This window comes from Brachyhypopomus gauderio, chromosome 7 (genome assembly GCF_052324685.1).
Source record: "Brachyhypopomus gauderio isolate BG-103 chromosome 7, BGAUD_0.2, whole genome shotgun sequence".
In the NCBI taxonomy this organism is placed as follows: domain Eukaryota; kingdom Metazoa; phylum Chordata; class Actinopteri; order Gymnotiformes; family Hypopomidae; genus Brachyhypopomus; species Brachyhypopomus gauderio.
In genome coordinates this window covers 20822055-20844540 of record NC_135217.1, presented here as the reverse complement: position 1 = coordinate 20844540, position 22486 = coordinate 20822055, and the positions used below count along the sequence as shown (strand labels likewise).

The 22486-nt window shown below is 47.2% G+C and overlaps 1 protein-coding gene across 3 annotated transcripts in view; it reads right to left on the bottom strand.

Annotated features, from left to right (window-relative positions):
* LOC143519243 (mannosyl-oligosaccharide 1,2-alpha-mannosidase IA) overlaps positions 1-22486 on the bottom strand; it is a 146141-nt gene that overhangs the window by 4282 nt on the left and 119373 nt on the right. For 2 of the 3 annotated variants that reach the window (XM_077012465.1, XM_077012468.1), the window contains exons 5-9: positions 7354-7447; positions 4765-4892; positions 4437-4530; positions 3358-3473; positions 1188-1407 (exon numbers count right to left, since the gene is read on the bottom strand). In XM_077012465.1, coding sequence (XP_076868580.1) covers positions 1188-1407; positions 3358-3473; positions 4437-4530; positions 4765-4892; positions 7354-7447 — 652 coding nt within the window. Of the gene's footprint in view, positions 1-1187; positions 1408-3357; positions 3474-4436; positions 4531-4764; positions 4893-7352; positions 7448-22486 lie in introns of all 3 variants that reach the window. The other variant, XM_077012466.1, reaches the window with a different exon arrangement.

Genomic DNA, 22486 nt, shown 5'->3' with positions numbered 1-22486 from the left:
TCTCCCAGAAGACTACTTTCATTCAGTCAGCGTTCATTGTTAAGCAGTGCTAAATGTGAGACTTTTTGGTGCAGAGGAAACACTTTCTTACTCCAAACATGTCTAATCCGACAGCTGTGCAATGAACCTGAGCAGAATAATGTGGGCAAAAAAAAAAAAAAACTTTTAAAGTGTGAGATCTAAAGTACTGCAGATGCTCATTGCAGTGTGCTGCCCCAGAGACAATAAATAAATATATATCTTCTAAGGATTGAAGCTTTCTTAAAGGATCTAGTCAGCTATGTGGTAGCAAACTTCAGATGGGCTCAGAGTGATGTCTAGGGCTAATCAGTAGGGCCAGAAATGGACATGGGAGAAGACTTGGATCAAACAAAGCATTATGGGTAATCTGGGAATTCCTCTGCCTCGCACACACATCCTGCTCTCTCTATTCTTCCCTTCCTCCCTGATCACGAAGGACTGGAAGGGTTCGAGCTGGAGCTGGTCTGAGGAGTGGGGCAAGGATCCTTCTCCACGCTGGTGTCGTCTGAGGAACCAGCAAAGCCTGTTTGCTAAAGCTTGGAGGAGCTACAGAGGAAGCAATGGTCTTGCCTAAATCTAAATGCTGAGTTTTTGATGGGTTTTATGTGAGATAACATTACTGCTACATTAGCAAAAAACAATAGAGTTTTTAGAATACATTTTCTAACAGCAGAATGCTAGAAGCACGGTTACTATTAACATTTACATATAATTTCAAATAACTTTCAGCAAACAGTTGGAGTGCTTACAGACTTTGTAAGGTGTAATGCAAAGGCGAGTGTTTTTTTGTGAATTGCCATGCTTATGCATGCCATGCAAACAATATCTCACTTCAATAACAGTACTAATCGTGAATGAAGACGCACTGGCAAGTTAGTGTTTTGCAAGAGAGGTCTGCTAAGAGACCCCTGCAAATGTTCATCTATTATTAGCTATGTTTACATTTTCCACTTCTGTACCCCAGTAAAAAAAAACAAAAAACAAAACAAAGACAAACTTATATAAATGGGATATTGCCAGACGGTCAAATATGACTTACTTGTGTTTAATTAGCTTTAGCCTTTTTTAATAAAAAGGGTGATAGAAGCAACAGCACCATCTGCTGGATGAATATTCCAGTGGGCAGCTTTAATACATATACCGAAGTGTCTCTGTATAGTACTGACCCGAACGACTGTAGGACTCATGGCACGTGTGCGTGATCTCCGCCGCCAGGTCCAGGTAGTGCTGCCTCTTCTCTGGTGCGCCGTCATCTGCCCCGATGCCCACCATGCCACCTGAGAAGCAGGCCAGATGACCCATCTTGTGGTCCAGAATTCCACCTCTCCATTCGGCAACATACGTCAGCCCTCCTGGAGACTTCTGCACCAGGTTGGCTTCTATTGCCTGGAGGTCCAAGCACGGAATTATACAGCAAGTATAAATTATTCATTGTATACCACAGATACTAAGAATATACAATATAGAATAAGTATTAAATCAATATATCAAGCGAATAAGCAGAAGATGATTTCTGTGGATCAGCTCATATCTATAAGGTTTCAAATCTGTCATCTTTGATTTCACTGTCAGGTGTCTCAGAACAGAACATTACTCCCAGCATGACTTGCAGGTATGAAGGTCAATTCTTAAAAAAAAAAAACTCAACATGCTGCCAAAATGTATGAGATGCCTGATAGATAAGCAGACACCTCTGACTAGGGAAATGGCTCCCAGTGAGTAAGACCCTTGAGCTAAATCACATCTTGTTCTTCAGCAGCCCAGTTCGAGCCCAGATGAGAGGTTAAGATGTATGGCATTCTCCAACCAAAATAAAACGAGTTGAACGCCCCTGGCCTGCATTTACAAAAGGTTCCACAGCGAATCCCTCACATCTCTAAAAGCAAATATTTCTTTACGTAACCTCGTGTCGATGAGGCCATGTCCTGCTAAAGAGTAACATGCTCACATTGCTCTGGGTAGCTACATTTACATAAGAAAATATTTGTGCATAATATATCATGAGTCTAGTATAGCAGGAGCACAGTACAGTGGGAGTATAGTATAGCAGGATCATAGCACAGCAGGAGTATAGAATCACAGCAGTATAGTGTAGCAGGAGCACAGTAAAGCAAGAGTATAGCACAGCAGGAGTATAGTACAGCAGTAGTATAGTACAGCCAGAGTATATATGTACATTACATTTGTTTATACTCCTCTTATTATTGTCAGCCACATGTTTTCTAGTCTAGGCCTCCATTAGGTGGTATGTGTTGTTCATCACCACCAGGGCATCATTATTTTAGTGTTGCCTTATTGAAGCCCTGTTTAGTTTCATGGTAGCATGTCAGTCACGACATATTATATTGGCTTTACTGTAGTTAGTTTACTTTCATGCTTGGCGTTGTTTTCATTGCATTCAATAAATACTTCAGTTGGAGACTAAAATTTGCTTCCTTCCTTTTTTCTGCACATTCTTTGCCCATGACACAGGGGGCTTATGGGTCTCCATAAAACAACGTGAAGGAAAGGACACAGAGGGATGTTGGGGAACATCTCCACCATCCTGAGGGTGATTTTCTTTCAGCACCGTCTCTCCTTCAAGTCCCTCAGTCTCCATTTACGTACTTTAGTCTGTTCTGAGAGGCTGTGGCAGTGCATTGTGGGGGATCGATAGCAAATGACTCTTCTTTTGTCCTTTTCTCCTTCTCTCTTCCTCCCCCCTCCCCCCATTTTCTTCTGGATTTTCATTTTACTTCAAAATAATCTTACACACACAAAAAAATTGATGTGTGTCTGCATTGGCAGAGTCTGTCTGTATAAACATGTCCTAATCAAAGACTGTGAAACATGCATACAGAAAACATTCAAATTCAAGTAGATTCCAAATAGATCCAAACCTTCTTATTATGTATTGAGGACTAAATGATTCAAATTAGCAGAATACCAGCAAATTAGCAGAACTGATTCATAGAAGAGAGTGCTAGTTTAACCTGTAATCTCGCCAGACCTCGGACCTTGTACAGGAGTGGGTAAACCAAGAACTTATATTAATAATTACCAGCACTTTATTCCATACAGAAAGCAGCTCATCCAGAGATTGAGAGGAGATATGATGTTACGGTCCTGGTTAGTCCCATAGCAGGCCCACAGCACTGATGAGAGTTTTTGCAACACTGACATCCTTGATAAGTTACCTGCATTTTCTCTGGGCTGTGTGTGTGTGTGTGTGTGTGTGTGTGTGTGTGTGTGTGTGTGTGTGTGTGTGTGTGTGTGTGTGTGTGTGTGTGTGTACAAGAGAATATCACTGATCACTGATGATCTTCACACACTGTGTTAGTGACACGCCCCCAATACCTCCAAGGCACTGTAGTACATTCGTTTAGCCTCCTGGTCCGTCCTGTCTGACATCAGATACGATTTGATCAGGTACTCGTAGAAGCTGTCTCCCAGACCTCCAAGAGAAACGTGATCTGAGAGAAGACGGGAAGAGACCTGAAATCAAACCTTCTAATCATGGAGATACAACCATAAATGAAGCGCAAGTGTTAGGAGTGTTTGTGAACTTGTGCACAAGGTTTTTATACTCACATTTTTGACAAAAAATTTACAAAAAAATAAAAAAACAGTTATAGAATGCCACATCCCCCCACTTCCTGCCACATCATGCAAATTAAAAAACGCAAGGAGGATGTCATGGTAACACACACAAAACCACACGCCCCCACCACAGATGTCCTTGACAGACTTGATGGGGGGTTTGGGGGGGGGGGGGGGGTGAGCTAGGTTTCCGCCCCTGCATTATTCATTTCTTTTTAATCACTGCTCTTCATTATCCAATCATCAACAACAACAATTAACTTTTGCCATCGTGAATATTACACCCCACGGTTTGCATTTCAAAATGCCTCCACTGTCTCGCAGGTGAATCCGAAAGATTCAATTTGCAGTGGTAATGGGATTTATTATCATTGTAATAACCCTTGGCTGTGGTGCTGTGGTCCATAGCTAGGATTTGATGGAGTTGTGTTAGCGGTATAGAAGTCACGGATGCTGGAATAACTGTGTCAGTGAACCTTCACAACTCCTGAAGGATGTGTATTCATGACGTGGTAAAATAAAATTTAAATTTCACATTTATGAAAAACCTTAGAGAGAAAGTTAAACAAATGGTAAATCAGCAGACAGCCTAAGGATCTAGACCTAGGAATGCATTTATGCTGTGTGAAATACCATGTTCACATAAAAGGTCAAACACAGCCAAAGGTTAAATGGACCGATCCATGAAATGCTTCACTTAAAATGTCTGCTGCATTTATCATTGCATCTATTAGAAAACGACGAGAGAGCTGAACCCAGATCAGCACATTTGGTCTGTAGTACGTGCTGTAACTGAGGCTGCACTGGGGTGAGTGGAAGTGGGAGTGGTCACTTACGCTGGACCCAGTTCCCGCTCACAGGGCTCAGGAAGTTCGGGTACAGTCCATGCGGCTTCTCAATTTTGTCCAACAGCTTACGGATGTTCATAACCTGGAATAGCGCGTGAGCTTGAATCAGTGTGACGAGTCGTTAACGGCAACCCGCACAACGTGCACGTTCTTCTTCGCACTAGCAACCCAACATCCCCATTGGTTTGTTTCCCCTGTTCTAACACACCTGATCCTCAGATGTGTAAGAACAGGCAAAACACGAAACCACAGTAGCTCTGGAGCTCAAGGACAAGGATCGGACCAACGTTCTGCGCCAGCGTTGCGGAGCCCTGACCTTCTCGGTGAAGACTGGGTTCCCGGAGAGCTCGGTGAGGTGCAGGAACTCCAGGTGCAGCGTGCCGAACTCGGCCAGGATGCTGCTGCCGGCGGAGGCCCAGCCCCAACTCCAGCTGGTGCCACTGCAACAGAGGGCAGGACGGGCAACGTGAGCACCCACGCTACCGCCCTCCAGCGCCATGGCAACCACCGCCAGCCACACAAGCAAGCAGGTACGGAAAACCATGGACGATCGGAACCATGGCAACAAGACATCGAATCACGGGAAAACAAAGCTATTATGCCAAAGGGAAAACAGCCATTAGAAATCAAATCATTAAAAGCCAAACAGTGCAATAAAGGGGAAGTTATAGGGAATGTGTCAGAGCCCGATGCGAACAGGCAAAACTAACCGAGGCATGAAATTAAAAAAACACAGTGGTTTGTCCATGTATGCTATTAACAACTAGAGTGGATTATATTATTTGGGACGGCAAATTTTGGTAGATTCAGCCATTTTAGAACTGCTACTGTTAAACAGCAGTTGATGTCAAAGCCGTTCGTAGTTTACAATATGTGTGTTCACCGCAATTATTATAAGAATAACTAACAGGAACTCACAGCCTGTTTAGCCCATACTTTGGCCATTAGGTTTACAACAGCACTTCGCAGGGGAACATGAAGTACTCTTCCTGGCGCTGTTAGAACTGAAGGTCTCTCTCTAGTGGGTTTGAGATCCTGACCTGAGAATCGTAGGTATTTACCACACAAGCCCAGACCCACACTGCCAAACGTCCTGCTTTTAGTGCAAGCTTCTTTCAGCGTGTATCAGACACCTAAACTGTGTGGGAGAAATGATTCTGTATAGTTCTGTATGAAGCTGTATGGTTCTGTATAGAGCTGTATGGTTCTGTATGGAGCTGCATGGTTCTGTATAGAGATGCATGGTTCTGTATAGTTCTGTACAGTCCTGTTTGATGTGACTGCACTGCCTGTGGTGTAAGCCAGGGCCAGTCAACCTGTGGAAATGTTACTACAACGACTACATTTTTTTTTAGGTCACCGACTGCTGGTTGGCCCCCCTGTAGGGCTGACGGGGACGGCATGCCTAATTCTCATTGCCAGCATGACCCACAGTTCTCCCCACTCCAAGGAAAATCAATACTGGAGCGGTCTGGCTGGGTGGGGGGGGGAGTTTGGGAGGTGGGAGTGGTGGAGGCGGGTGAGTGGGTTGGGGAAAAAAAGCTCCTGACACGTTTGGGGAAATATAAAGCACCTGGCGTGGGGGGGGGGGGGGGGGGGGTCTTCTATAAAACAGGGGGTTATTTATGCAGGAGGAGTGCATGAATTAAACCAGTGAACCAAATCTGTGTGGAGAGCCAGAGACTCCGGAGCCTATTCCGGCTATTCCAGAGAGGATGTTGGAAGACTTAGACTAACAGAGAGAGTGAAGCTGCCTCCCTTACATGTGTTCTCTGCATCATTACCCACACTGGCCAGAAGAAGCCTGGTGCGTCGTCCAGCTCCAACAGCTCGACGAGAAAAATCAATTCCCGATAGGGTGAAGCAGGGCGGGGGCTCTCACTCGTCTCCTCTCTTTCAGAATAACTTTGGTGCCTATCCATCCATCCACCCACCCGTTCATCCATCCGTTCATCCATCCGTCCGTCCATCCATCCATCCATCCATCCATCCATCCATCAGCCATCCGCCCGTTCATCTCTCTATCTCTCTCTGCCCTTCACCTATTCTCACATATCGATCTCTCTATGCCACCGCCTCTCCTACTCAAGAGTGTCACAAGTCCTCTCAGGAGTGAAGATGCGTGACTCGGCTATATAAGTGAGAAGTAGAGCCCATTACTGGCGTGTAACTGCATTCTCTGCACAGCAGACCCTGCCGTTCCGGGCTGCCCCGTAGCCAGATGCAATTCATCACTATGTGCGATTAAAAAGATTTGTACACTGACTGGTCTCTGTACTTTCAGTTTGCACTGAATTTTGGTAATGAAATGATAACTGGACACAGCACAACACTATGCCTTTGAGTTTTTAGAATTGCAGCCGAGTCCAGTTAATCTTGTTAAAATACTCCACATAGAAACTCTCCAATAGAGTCTGCCGGTCCATGTCGCAGGTTCTGAGTGGAAGTGCGTCTGGAATAGCTCAGGTAAAAGTGCCTGCTGATGTCTACTGGAGTTACTGGGATAACTGGAAGAAGGATTGTGACCATCCACATATCGAGGTGGCAGAAAGCAGAGGATGAGGACGCAGAAGAGATGGTGACACGTTTGTAATAGATGGGTGTTATGGGCTGTGGGGCAGGAGTCTGGGGTACTGGCTATAACGTAGACTACGAGCCAGTGGGTGTTGGGTAGTAGGTGCTGAGGAAGCGTGTATGGGGTGTGAGGTATGGGGGTGTGGGTTATGAGCCAGTGGTATGGGCAGTAGGGCGGTGGATACAGGGTGTGGGTTATGAGCCAGTGGTATGGGCTGTAGGGCGGTGGATACAGGGTGTGGGTTATGAGCCAGTGGTATAGGCAGTAGGGCGGTGGATACAGGGTGTGGGCTGTAGGGTAGAGGACGAAGGGATCATGCTGGAACTCACCTGCCCAGGTTGATGACTCCTCTGGGAATGCCAGTGGGGGTGCTGAACGCCGGCAGCAGTTTCTCCCCCAGTTCCAACACCTTCTGCTTAAACACCTAAGAAACAAAGAGACACGGCAGCAGAGAAATAGAGAGAAAGTTATATCTACATTTGTATATGTATATTTCTATATACAAAGAAGGCTTTCTACCTGTAAATACATAAAACAAAACCCACACACACACACACACACACACACACACACACACACACACACACACACACACACACATATATACACACCTAACTATTTTGCTTAATGGCTCCCGTTTACTCTTCAAACAAAGCTAATTATGTGGGCCATAAACCCAGACTGGGCTAGTGGGCACCAGGGCCGGGCTGAGATGAAGAGTCATGGCTGTGAGGTCATCCACAGCAGTGTAATTACATTCTCACTATCATCTGCCTAAGCATGGCGGCTCCTCTCTATTCCAGAACGTCTCTCTCAGACAAATAGCGACACTCCTGTCGCCTCTGATGCGTTAATGGAACTGGACTCAAGTCGGTCATTTCCTTCCTGTGGACCAAGTTTGGCCCTGAAGCAGCAGGGCTGGACCCTTCAGGCCTGGTGCAGACATTGCAGTCTGACCAGCTCTCTACTGTTCTGGGTCAAACAGTACCGACATCTGCTGTACAGACAACAGCCACCTTCACCTGGCCGTGTATACACCAGAATCAGAACAGACTACTACGATTGAGACCATTCCGAACACAACTCTTATGCAACTAAAGGAGGTGGGTAATCCTGTAAATAATGTGTTAAATATAATTATTAATGATTTATTTAAAGAATAATTCACCAGAAACTTTTGAGATTATTCTGGACATGTGAAATGGCATCATAAAATGTGAATTTGCAACATTCAATTGTGGAGGCCTGCAAAGGGTCACATGCAGCTTGTTGTCACGGTAACATGTACACTAAATACTGATCTATGGCTCTGTTCTAAATAGCCTACTACATACTGGATACTGCATACTGGACTCAGTATATACTGGATACTGCATACTGGTCCTCGTAGTAGTATGCAGTACAGTTTCCAGTATGCGACAAAAGCAAAGCACACTACGGGGTCACGTGAACGTAGCGTTGCATGATGGGATGCAGTACACCACGAAGATAGCTCTGTTCGCGTACTGGAATATTTTGCGGAAGTAGTATGTCATCCGGGTATGTTTCGCGTACTGGAAATTTTCATTTTGGTCACATACTGCATACAGCATACTGATTTGGGGCTCGATCAGTACGCCAGTAGTATGTAGTAGGCTATTTCGAACAGAGCCTATGTGTGTGCGTAACATTGGACCTTGCAGTGTGCGTGTATATGGAGATTTTCATCAGATTGTTCAGTAGAGTAAACAGCCCAGACACAATGTGTAATAGGAATGAATTTGACTGGTTTTGTGAAAACTGTTATATGTAACCATAACCATTGATAGACAGAGAGAGAGAGAGAGAGAGAGAGAGAGAGAGAGAGAGAGAGAGAGAGAGAGAGAGAGAGAGCGCATGGAGAGAGGACTTGGACTGAACTTTGATTTGCTACTTCTGCATGTGAATAACTGCTACCTTTAACTCTGTTTCTATGGCACTGCAAACACCCATAAAGCTTTGGAAATTACACATATAGATTTGCATGTCACATTTGAGTCTAATCCCCCCTAACTACACTGCCATGCTCAACATGCACATTTTATTGCTGAAACACAATGAATCGTGGGGGGTGGGGGATGGTCTAACTGCACATGCGCCACTATTGTGTGACTGCAGAACCTCTAACAGGTACAGATCAGAGATGCTGATGCAACGTAGCTAACGCGGCTAACGCGGCTAACGCAGCTAACGCGGCTAATGCGGCTAATGCAGCTAATGCGGCAAACGCAGCTAATGCGGCTAGTGACACCAGTGAAGCTGGTGAGGGATGTAATTCAGCATCCTGCTGCTTGTTATTAGAGATTGGCTCAATCCTGCATAGAACCCAAGTCTGTTCTTGAGTGCAGGTGTAGCAACATTACCCAGAATCCTGTGCATGTGTGGCGGCATGCACGGGTCAGTTTTAAATTGCGTCAAAGCTTGATATATTTGGAGTTATTTTCAATACCACAGGCTTATCAACCAGACATGATCCAAACAAACAAAAACAAAAATCGAGGTTTTAAAGCAGGTAACAGTAGGTGTGTGCCATTCGGAAGAGACAGTCATGGGTGTTTTTCTTGCTAATCTCGTGGGTTTTTAATTGTGCTGAATGATGTGGGGTGTAGTGCTACGAACGGCAAGCGCGCTATCTCTAAAAGCACGAGCTGCTCCCAGGGGGACCAGCGGCATCGCACGCGGGAGCAGACATATGCGGGCGCGTGCGGCGGGGTTGATCTGCCATGACAGAAGACAGCTCTTGCACTTCACTTCCAATTTGGCTTCTCGGGAGAACGTGCGAGAAAGAACGGATTTTCTCTTCGCGGCTGCACAGGAGGGCACGTCAAATAACCCGTCTTAAATGAACATCTCCGGCGCAAGCTAGATATAGCTGTAAATACGTTGTCTGTGATTGGAAGTCTATCTGTATATGCACGCTGTGAATCCCAACAATGTTACGGACACTAGGGAGTGAGGAAGGCGTCATGTGACCACATTTAGTCGTAAAGGATGCATTTAGCAGAGGCACAGCCGTGCAACTCCGGAATCAGCTGGCTCACGTTCTAGAACCACAGTCAGCATTGCAGAAATCCACTGGCATGAGCCCGTGTCACCATGGCCACTCTGTCAGCAGTGCGCTCCACTTTTAGAAGCCACATCTGCACTGAAGGTTAGTGCAATCCTAACCAGCATGGTCAAAGATGCAGACAACAGAGGCATAAATGTCAGATGCAAACTCCAAGATTGGTTTTGGCTTTTACATCACAGTGAGCAACATCTGATGAAACGATCACTTCCCTTATGCTGTATCAGCACTCTCTGTCTCTCTCTGAGGGTGTGGACCAAAATGAGGCACAAGTGATTCGTTTAATGTTCTGGTCCAACAGCGGCACAGGCAGTGCTGTGTGCGATAGTTATACGCCAGTGAGGGATGGCAAATGACTTCAAAAGGCTATTTCGGGTGGAATAACCCTTTGCCAGAGGCTCATCCCCTGGAGGTGGTAGACACACTTATGAAAACAAACTGGGAAAAGATGGGAAGAAGCTGGAGCAATACAGAGAGAAGGGTGAAGAGATAGAGAGAGACAGAGAGAGAAAGACAACCCCACTATAAGTGCAGATAGGTGCTACGTGCCATTAAAACCGTACTGTGAACACACTGCTGCAGCACATTCACAGTGGTGTGGATCAACCTCACCTCCAAACGCTCAGCCCTCCTGTCTCATGAACTCAGCGTGCCGCCAGAGAAGGTAAAGCTCCAGGAGGAAGGTGGAGCTTCTCGTGGAGCACCAAGAGAGATAAAGATGACGAGGGGATGAGGACTCCTTCGATTATCAAATTACCAGAGCAGATCTCTGCCCGGGTGAGTCACCTCCCACCACCTCGTCACGAAATCATCTGGATCTCTAGCTGCCAGAGGTCGTGTCTTGGGTTGGTCTTCGATCTAATTTGTGCCCTAAGCCCTCCATCAGGTGTTGGAATACTGCGGCGTGCTGATAAACGTGCACCATAGATTGAGAAAGCCACTGCAGCTGTCGCCATAGCGATGTTTGCTCGGGAGTTTTATGAATAAACTAGCACAAGGCTTTGACCTTGGTTCATATGAAACACCCGAACAAAAGTTTACTGAACTTTAAAGTTTCAAGGAAAGTCCGTAAGAGGCAGCCTGCTTCCTGCACGAAGAGAAGGTGACATATAGAAAACATTTCTGATGTCCCAACAGCACAGAAGTCCTTGTCTCCTTCTTGGAAGAAGATGAATCATTCCTTGAGGCCAGTTGCGTTTCTGCTGGGTTGAAAGCTCAGTCTTCCTCTTCCTGTCTTCTTTCGAACATGACCGAAGCCTCTCCTGCTTGTTGTCTTGAGCTCGGTACTTTTTGCGAAAGACGGCAGCTGACTGTAGTGGCAGCAAAGAGACTGCCGCTGTCAGACTGTTGGCGTCGGATGCCTGGCGCTTGGCACTTGTCGTGGTGCCATCTGGTGTTTTCCTGCCGTGGAAGAGCGAGGGCCACGCAACCCTGACCCGATTGGGCCACAGCTTATGGTCTGCTGTAACAGAAACAAGTGCTGGGATCAGGTCACAGAGACCTTGGTCTATCAGCCACGGCTGGGGACCCGCATGGAGATATGCGATGGTCAGCTCCATGGAGGTCAGACAGGGCGTCTGACTCGACGGTGGGTCACGGGCCAAGCCGAGAGCGCCATAAGACGGCCAGACACGGTGGCATCAGACAACAGGACATAGCCGGACATAAGGACATAGCCGGGCAATTACAAATGGATTCCCTGAGGGCAGGGTTCAAGGTCACTCCCCAGTGGACCACAAGATATTTGACCCCGAGGTTACATGGGAATGCCAGTGGTCGCATGAGTCACGACCACAGGCTGCTTGACAGCTAGTCAAACTTACAGCGGTGGAAACGGTGAGTAATTTTAGCTGCTATGCTTTTGAGATGGCTGCAGACCACTGGGGGAAGTTTGGGGCTGACTGGAGTCCTGGACTGACTACACATCATTTCAGTCACCCACCAGCTTCCTTTCTCCTCTGTCTGGAGTTCTGGTGCAGCGAGACGGCAGAGCCGGGCCGCGCCGACCCACTCACGCTGGATTACTGGAGCTCAAGCTGAAAGACTCGCACTGTTTCTGCAACAACTCAGTCCTTTGTGTGACATAAATGAAGGGAGTGGGATTAAAGAGGGATTAAAAGAAATGAGAAAGAGAAAGAGAGAGAGAGAGGAGAGAGGAGAGAGAGAGAGAGAGAGAGAGAGAGAGAGAGAGGGGGAGAGAAAGAGAGAGCTGGAAAGGGCCCTGTGACAAAAAGCACAGAGGATCTGCAATGGAGAGAGGGAAAGAAAGTGTCATTTTCTGATTGTGATGTGAGCAGTAGGGGTCGATGCCTTCTCTTTGCCTCTTTGCTTTCTCATAGATCTTAATCATTATAACAGAGTGTTTTACTACCGACTTCACTTGTCTTTGAACCTGTAGCTTTGCTGCTGCGAGTTGCCCCAGTAGAAGTAGGACATGGACTCTGGAAGAAGGAACCAGTGACAATTGACAATGACTTATATTTACACCTGGTATTAAAAGGCATATACACCTCATTGTACACTGTACTGTACATGACTGTCATTTTGAGGTAAAGGAACACAATCTAGATGATCCCATTGGTCACCGGTTTAAACTAGAAAAATGACAAGAATAGAACACGTTCGAGAATATCAGCGAGTCTCTCATCATCCCGGAAATGGATCAGGGGTCTTGAAATGGACTCGTTTTCCTGCTTGAACAACCCGTGCAAAGAATCCACCCGGCATTAGTGAGAAGATCCGTTTCAAGTTTTCCCTGGTATCCTGTATTGCAATTACTATGGGGAAAAAAAGACTACTATCACTATGGGATTCAACAGGCATCTCACAGAAACAGTCCAAGGTACAGAGCAAATGCAGATTTACTAGTGGCTTCAAAGACAAATGCAACAAACGGATGCTAAACACATGGAATGGGAGCTAACAAGGAAGGAAGTCACTGGAGTCTCGGCTTTGTGATGCACGATCCGGGAAGCGTAAGGATCCTGTCGCAATGATGAGGAACAGGCTCTGGGACGCAGGAAAGAGCATGAAGCTCACAGACAAGTGTGCATCCATCACATGCACATCGAGTCAGCCAGTTGCTAGGAGCCCATGATGCTTTATTCTTTCACTACCATGGTGGAGTTGCTTTTGTTAAAAGGTTGATCCTTATTACTGTTCGATAAATGCAAGCGTTCCTCAACGCGCACACACATCTTCAGCCATGAGGCAGATGACATCCCTCTCAAAATCTTTGTGAAAGAAGAAAATTGGAAAAACATATCTTGGCTTGGAGATTGCAGGGCCTCTGGAGATTCATGAGCCATCACAGTACTGGTTTAATTAAGCATCTGTTTACTCTCATTTTGGTTTCATTGTTTGTACAAGCAGAAAGTAGCTTGGCAGTCCAGGTCTGTTTGGGTGGTAGTTTGTGTGCATTATTCATACGTGGACACGGCTTTAAAGAACAGGAACAAATCAATCAGACATTAGGTTTTCCCATTCAGCATCTGCGTTTGACACACACACACACACACACACACACACACACACACACACACACACACACACACACACACACACACACACACATTGGGGATGCAGTCTGGGGCACTGTCCCTTGATCTATGATGCGTTTACAGACCTGGCACATCTCTCCTTGTTCTGGCCTCAGCCGTTGCCAAGCACCGCTGCTTCTGTGTGGACTAACGAGAGCACGCTCTAAAGCCGAGCCGCTGCGCTAACGTCGCGCTAGCACCACGCTAACGCCGCGCCACGCGCCGGCCTGCTCTGGCTCGTTCGCTCTCCCTCTGTTACAGGCGACGAAACGAACACCCCGGCATGCCTTCTCCACTAATTACACAACTTCCCGTGTCTGCGGACACGCAACGGGCTAAATGTAGCGGGGGCTGGACCTTCAGGGGAGGGTGGATTTAACGGCATTGTGGAGCATGAAAGGCCCGACCCGTGGAAAGGGCGGGTGGGAAAGGCGCCGATTCTGTTGTCAGGTCCGTGGCAGGCGGCGCTTCATCCGCCCCCGTGCCCGGCCGCTTTTCCACACGAGTTCTCTCTTCTGTGATCCTGCGTGCGGCCCTGAAGCCGTCAGCCAATCAAAGACGACCTGCGTCCCCTGCCGCCATCACCAGCCAATCAAAGGCATCCCACAGACACGCCATCACCAGGCCAGGGACCCCAGCCGAAGCCAATTGCGGTCCATATAAAACCAGAGACGTTACACTGATTTCATTTTTTTATACTAGTGGCAGCGTTATGGTCTCCATCAGAGGGGCAGTTTGAGTGACGGCCACAAGTGCAGCTAGCTTCCAGCATATTAACACGGTGACCGGACATGATCCAGAAAGTTCCACAAGCCCCAGCAAAACTTTTGGTCTGAAGAGTCTCATTAAAGTCATGTACAGTGTGTGGGCTATGAAACACCTGCTAATGTCCTCAGGCAATGCCTGACAGTCAGAGTTACACCAGAGTTATGACCTTCTGAGTCAGTTTTCAGCAGCTGCAGAAATTCGCCAGGAACTCATACGCAATGAGTAATGTTTCGTTGTGCCCATGAATATTTATGTAAAGAGATTAAAACAAGCAAGTTAAGCAAAGTCAAGCATTTTTAGAGATGTGATTACATAAGACCAGACGTGGACAGCCACTGAAATGTAAGCCCTCACATTCTGGTTTCCATACTGTGAGAAAAGCTCTTACAATGTCGTTTTCATACAGAAGCGTACTCAACCTCTCACTAAAGATCACAGGAAGGACAGCGAGATGTGTCAAGGATTTAAGCAGCTTTTCACACATGCTTTCTAAAGCAAACATCTAGCACACAAGGCAAGAGCAATTAATTCGAAGTCATTACTAACAGCAAGATGGACACACTAGCAGACTTCTTTGAAACTTCGGGCGATGCTGTTCCTATTTAGGTGATGGTGCTCCTATATGGGTGATGGTGCTCCTATATGGGTAATGGCGCTCCTATATGGGTGATGACGCTCCTATATGGGTGATGGCGCTCCTATATGGGTGATGGCGCTCCTATATGGGTGATGGTGCTCCTATATGGGTGATGACGCTCCTATATGGGTGATGATGCTCCTATATGGGTGATGGCGCTCCTATATGGGTGATGACGCTCCTATATGGGTGATGGCGCTCCTATATGGGTGATGGCGCTCCTATATGGGTGATGGTGCTCCTATATGGGTGATGACGCTCCTATATGGGTGATGGCGCTCCTATATGGGTGATGGCGCTCCTATATGGGTGATGACGCTCCTATATGGGTGATGGCGCTCCTATATGGGTGATGGCGCTCCTATATGGGTGATGACGCTCCTATATGGGTGATGGCGCTCCTATATGGGTAATGGCGCTCCTATATGGGTGATGACGCTCCTATATGGGTGATGGCGCTCCTATATGGGTGATGGCGCTCCTATATGGGTGATGGTGCTCCTATATGGGTGATGACGCTCCTATATGGGTGATGGCGCTCCTATATGGGTGATGGCGCTCCTATATGGGTGATGATGCTCCTATATGGGTGATGGCGCTCCTATATGGGTGATGGCGCTCCTATATGGGTGATGGTGCTCCTATATGGGTGATGGCGCTCCTATATGGGTGATGGCGCTCCTATATGGGTGATGGTGCTCCTATATGGGTGATGGCGCTCCTATATGGGTGATGGTGCTCCTATATCACACGGGTGACTACAAGCAAGTTCACAAAAGTGAGGTAGCAATAGAAGGTCTGCTGGATGCAAACCAATCACAGCAGATCATAGCAGGACGACCAGAGGCCTGCTTGAAGCCAAACTCGACTGCTATTGTGAGGGACTGAGACAAAACCTTCTCCGCAGGGAAAGAGGAACGGGGAGAAAGAGAGACAGAGAGATAGAGAGACAGTCCCTGGGAATGAAAGAGAGAGCCATTCTGACAAACCCTCTCCAGGGATCTGGATGAGTGGAGGGACCGGCGAGGCTCTAACGAGATTGCTGGCGGTTCCCGTTTCCTAGAAGGACTCAATCAGGTCCATGTTATCACTCAGCAAAAGGGGCGCCCCCTGCAGGTGTGAAGATGCATGCGTAGGGCTGGTTCCTCTGCCAGTGCCCAGAGGCAGAGCTGTCTGAGGGGAAGAGGCTCGCCGCTCACTGTGGGACAGAGACACCCACAGTTCCACATAATGTGAAGGAGCTGTGCTATTCGGGCACTAAAGCAGCCTTACATGAATTATTCAAAGACCTGTGGAAGGCTGTGCTTGCAGTTGAATATGGGGCGGTTTTTTTTTTGAAAATGATATTGTAATTGGTCTTTGGAGTGACTGCAATCTGCCTCCTGAGTGTTCCCGTCCCAGGACTCTCTTCTCGGAGGACACACTGCTCAGACGGCTCAGATAACAGCCCTTCCCAGCCTGCACGAAGCACTTTTCCCCCCCTCCCCCCCCACGAACGGAGAAGAAGAAAAAGCTTTTAAAGTCAATTATGCAGACATGCACATATGGGGGAATAAATGACAGAATATCATGATCCTTCAGAGAGTTCATTTCCATCTTCCATCCAATGAATATATATAATATATATTTAACACAGTGGAGCTGCAACTTTTACATTGGAGCTCCCCAACACTGTTCTAAATATATCTATATATGTATATATAATTATATCCAAATTACCATTATACTGTATATCCTATGTGTAAAATTCATTGATATGCAATATGTTTTCAATGCAAAGTTTGGCACGAAAGTTTTCTGATGACACACAATCTGTCTATTACACCCCTGAGTAACGAGTGGCTAAAGCCGTGAATGTAGTTTCACAGAGCTGAGCGACGGCTCGAAACGCTGCAGTGACTGGCTCGACCTATCAGCAACCGGACAAGCCCCCGGGGCCCCGCCCTCCCGGGGTGGTAGCTATGGCGACAGGTGGAGACCCGCGGCAGGTGGCTGCTGGCTCTGGCCAGCACCGGGAGCAAAGCTGCACTTATCACTTCAGAGCAGAAAAACGCATTTGTACAGATGCCAAAAGTGACGTCTTGCACATTTAGAGACGAATGAAACAATTATTAGGGGTCAATAACCACAAGCAAAAAGAGCTCTCTGATCACGCAAATATGGTTAAGCATGACAAATCCAATACCATGTGAAGGGGAGTATGTGTGTGTGTGTGTGTGTGTGTGAGAGAGTTAGAGCGAGTATACATGTGTGTGTGAAACTGAGTGTGTGTCTGTGTGTGTGTGTGTGTGTGTGTGTGTGTGTGTAAATGACAGAGAGAGAAAAAAGAGAGAAAGTGGGTGAATAGAAAGTGGGTGAAGACTGGTGCCATTAGCAGAAGCCTGCCCACATGTTAAGAGGTCTGTCCACTCTCATTAAAAAGGCAGCCATTAGCAGAACTGTCCTCTCCTGGCTTGAAGGCTGTTGCGTGGACAGGCGCAGATGGATGGGGGTGGGGTGGGCTGTGGATGGGGGTCGTGGGGGGTGTTTTTCACACATGTGCATATGCCCTGATGTAGCATGCACAGTAGGAGGTGTGGGGAAACAGCTGAAGAGCGGGAGTGGTGAGCCTGATCTTGTCTTTAAGAGCAGAAGGGCCATGTGTGGGGACCAGACTCACAGATGTCATGGGCTGCCCACGTCACAGAGCGGTGGATCCAACACACACCCACGTTGCCTCATGTCTCACGTGAGAGGGTGAAAATGCTTTTAAATGAAGCAGGACAGTCTGCACAAACGTCCACGCGCCAGTCCCCGTCCAATGAGCTGCAGCGCAGAGCCAAAATCACAGGAAGACGCATGATTAGTGTCTGGAGATCACTGTTGGTGTGTCCATTCACAGGGGCTGTGGAGCGTTCACCCCCGTGTCAGTTTAGAAGGTGTGCGTTTCTGCTCCAGCTCACACGGTCCACTAACGTCGGATACCGCCACATCTCTGAGCCGCGGCTATAAGCAAGACATCTAATTCCTTAATGGAAAGGGCCCAGAGCTCTGCTGGCAGTCTGCTCTCACAACCTCTGCATTCACCTCCTGAGACTGGGCTGGTGTTCTCAGTAGCTGATTCAGCTTCCCAGCTCACCTGGCCCTTTCTGCCCAGCAGAACTAGCAGATAATCCCCTGGAAAACGTACAGCTCTGTAGATGCACCTCCAAGCGACCGCAGCTCTGCGCTCGGCACGGCCGTGTGGCTACGCTGTCGGGTGATCCGTCTCTCACTCTCTCTCCCTCTCTCTCTCTATCCCTCTCTCTCTCCATCCCTCCCTCTTCCTCTCCCTCTGTGTTTATCTCCAGTCTTTTTCTGTTCAATTTGTCAAACAGATTTAGGAGTGTTTAAAAAAAGAAAAAAAAGAAGCAATTATTTTTTTTATCCCTGGGAGCCAAAAAGATTTTCCAATAGCAAGAGGCAAAGATGAATCCCAGCAGTCTTGACAAGGTCACAAAGGTCAGGGGTCAATAGGTCACAAGTCACAAGTCCCCCTTCAAGATGAGGGCAGTGCCCATGGCAGCAGCAGACCCATAACCATTTACTCCCTCTGCTAAAGCAGCAAAGAGTACTACTAGACCACAACCAGGGGTCCAAATCTGTCTGAAATATGAGCTCGCAAGTCAAAGACTATTTTTCAATCTATATGTGGATTATATATATTATATATATAAATATATATATTTATGACATATTCAGACATATGCTTGCATTGCCAGTTGTTGCTATGGCAGCAGTGAAATTAAGAAACTTGTGAAAAGAAGTAATGTATACTCTTGAAATTAATGTTGCAATTTAAAACACCTAATCTAACATCTAAAACAATCTAATTCACAAATTCAGAAGCTGTGAAGAAACACAGCTGATGAAGGACCTCTGTCTCACATTCACACACACACACACACACATGCTGTGAGAAGATAGTGTTTCTGCATAGCTGCTTCCTCATTTCATAATGCAATTATGAAACTGCAGGAATTGTGGAGGTAAAGTTAAAGTCTGGAAGATCAATACATCCTACAGAACTGTTCTTGTGTAAATGAATGTAGAAGGAAGACTTAGAAGACTCTGATGTTGTGTTGCACGGATCTACTGTGCAGTGACACCTGCACAAATGTTACTTTCATGAACGAGTCGTCAGACGACAACATTCCTGCACCCTCACCCTAAGCTTCAGGATCAGAAGTTTGCAAAGGAACATCTAAACCAACCTGATGTATTCAGGAAACAAGTCCTGTTGCACTGATGATACAAGAGAACGTTTGGCCATAATGAGCAATGGTATGTTTGGAGACAACAGAGTAGAACTACATGTGGAACTACATGAAAAGAAGACTTCTCTGATTGTTAAGCAGGGACGTGATGGTGGCGTGATGGTGGCGTGATGGTGGCGTGATGGTGACGTGATGGTGGCGTGATGGTGGCGTGATGGTGACGTGATGGTGGCGTGATGGTGACGTGATGGTGGCGTGATGGTGGCGTGATGGTGACGTGATGGTGGCGTGATGGTGACGTGATGGTGGCGTGATGGTGACGTGATGGTGGCGTGATGGTGGCGTGATGGTGGCGTGATGGTGGCGTGATGGTGGCGTGATCGTGGCGTGATGTTGCTGTGGGATTGTGTTGCAACCAGTGCCACTGATCAATTCACTGGGACATTAAATGCCAACAAATTCTGTAAGTAAACATCACTGAGTTTTAAAAAAACTGAAAATGAAAAGAAAGGCAATGAACAAAGATCCTAAACACCCTTTAAAACCCACAATGGCCGTAAGCAGAAGGTCTTAAAACAGCCCTCACAATCCTCTCCCTTACAACATCAAAAAGGATCTGTGGATGGACCCCAGAAAAAGTCCATCCAAGAAGCTCATGCAAGACGGCACGAGAATGTTCCAGAAGCAGAGGGCTATACTGAGGATGAATGGACACAGTTCCCCCTTTCTGGCTGCATAAAGCATTGAGAGGCTCTAGTGCTTGTGAAGGGGGTGTTACTGTACTGACCAAGCTGGGTGCTTAATCGTTTGCTGCAGCGCCATCTGTTTATTGCAACTGCAAAATAAAATAAAAAAGTTTATAAAATAAAATTATATTATGAAATATATAAGACAAATGATTCCAGACAATAAAAAAGTGGATGTTGAAATGTAAACTATGTAAACATATCTGCAAATCTATTTAATTTTTAAGTACAAATAGTATATAAATTGAAGAGTTGGCTTTCAATGAACTGGAATCCATTTAAAAATGGAGATCCAAGCTGAAATGTGGTATAAAGCCTTTAATGTCAGAGGTTTGTCTGTGCCCCTCCCAGTGTGCTAATAACACCAATGTCCCTTTTACTGCTGATGTCCATGTCTCCCCTGGCAACAAGCAGCGTGGAGGAGACATCTCAGAGGGCAAGAGAAGTGTGATTTAGTTCTCTGCTGTGCCACGCCTGTCCCCTGCTGTGACGTGATGCTATCGTCCTGCTGCCAATGGCGTGATGTGCATCCGAATCAGGGCGTGGCCGGCGGATCCCCGAGCTCACTCCCACAATGCTCAGGGGCTGCGGACCCTCCTTCCGCCCAGACTGAATGCCGGGATGACAGAAGCCAGGTCAACGGAGAATTGAGCGTGTGTTACGGTGCGTGTGAACGTGAAAACGGACGGGAGCAAAAGACATCCCTCGATTACCGCGGGGACGCGACTGCTTTGCGTCCAGTGTTTGTGGCGTTCAGGAGCCCGTGTGCTGGGGACTGATTGCGTGGTCTAATCAGCGCCACCTCGAAAAAAGGCACCCGGGGCACGACAATCACAATCAGAGGGTCCTCACCCAGCTCCGCCCCTGAACATCCTGGCACCGCAGAGCTGTTATTGCCGTAGTGACGGTGTGAGGAAGCGCAGCGGCGTTCCGCGCTAGCCTCGTCTCCGTTGGCGTCAGTCCGTCACGTCTCTGCTGCTTCAGCGCCTGCATGTCTGAGCTGGCGGTGTGATTGTCCAGAAGCGCGGAAGCAGCCGGGAAGGTCGCCACAGCTGTGCGGAGGTGCGGGATGAGGTCACGTGATCCAGGAAAGGAGGCTTCACGTCGACGTGGGAAAACGGGGAGTGTATCTGGGACGCGACTCCGCCCGCGCTGTCTGTCGTCATCCCGTCACGCGACTCCGCCCGCGCTGTCTGTCGTCATCCCGTCACGCGACTCCGCCCGCGCTGTCTGTCGTCATCCCGTCACGCTACGTCAGACTGACCCGCTGTGTCCCGCCGTTCCCTTGGCAGCGGCGCGGGTGGGGTGTGGTGCGTGCTACGAGCCATGCGCACCTCCACCCGCAGCCCCACGTGGAGGGAGAGGACGGGCGACTAGAGTACGTCCATTAAGGTGGAGAATTAGGCAGCTGTATCGATCACGCTGATACACTGAGCCTGGGTCACAGCTGCAGAGACAGTCAGGAGGACCACGGAGGGTAATTAGACTGCGGTATACACACAAAGTAAATCCAATTATTCGCATGTCTAATTAATCACAGAGACCGACTTTAGCGCGTGACAGAATGAAAGCTACAATATAACATGGCAGGTAAGCTTTAAAAAAAAAAAACTACTTGAACAAGAACAGTAACATAGCTAATAATCAATAAATGAACGGCAATTAGCATTATGCAAATTACCCCTTGCTAATGGCTGACCATTAGCTTTAATTCACATCATTATGCAAATGACGAATTGTCGCATAGTAGCTTTTGGTCCATGCTAGTATTTTTAGTGGAGGCATTTGTTTAAAAAGCAAAGAAAACTTTAAAAATACACGGCATACAAGGTACATGGCAGACCTATCAGTTCCCTGCAGACCGGCTCCATCCCAGGTGCTCTTGAGCCTGTCAGACCGCATGACCAAGCTGTCACCTGGAGCGAGCCTGCAGCAGGGATTCTGGGATATGTGGCACAGGAGGAAGCTTTAGCCGCGCTGCCCGGCTGGTACTCACCGGCTGCGTCCAAAAGCGTGGCGCTAAATAACCGAGGAAAGGGCTTCTCTGATCTGCAGTCACCTGGTGTTATTTAACCAGCCAAAGGTTACACCTCACGTGTCACATAGTGATTTTCTACCATCCAAAACGTGTCCAGGCTGTTCGCAGAGACACTGCCTGAATCTGAACACGAAATGGTAGCCTAGTCATTCATAGCGCGACGTATGTGGTTTAAGACGTAGAATCCAGCAAAATTTGGGGTTGAATCTAAAATGATCAGAACAAAAAACTTTGTTTGTTTATGGACTCATATCTGGATAGTGTGCAGTCAGAATGATAACAAAAATGAAAAAAAAGAATGAAAGTCATACAGGTATTTGACATTTACAACTTTTAACTGTCTGATGTGATGAATTTTCATGACGTGGTTTAAGGATTTACTTCAGTGCTGAAGAAAATTATCCAATTTTGCTTA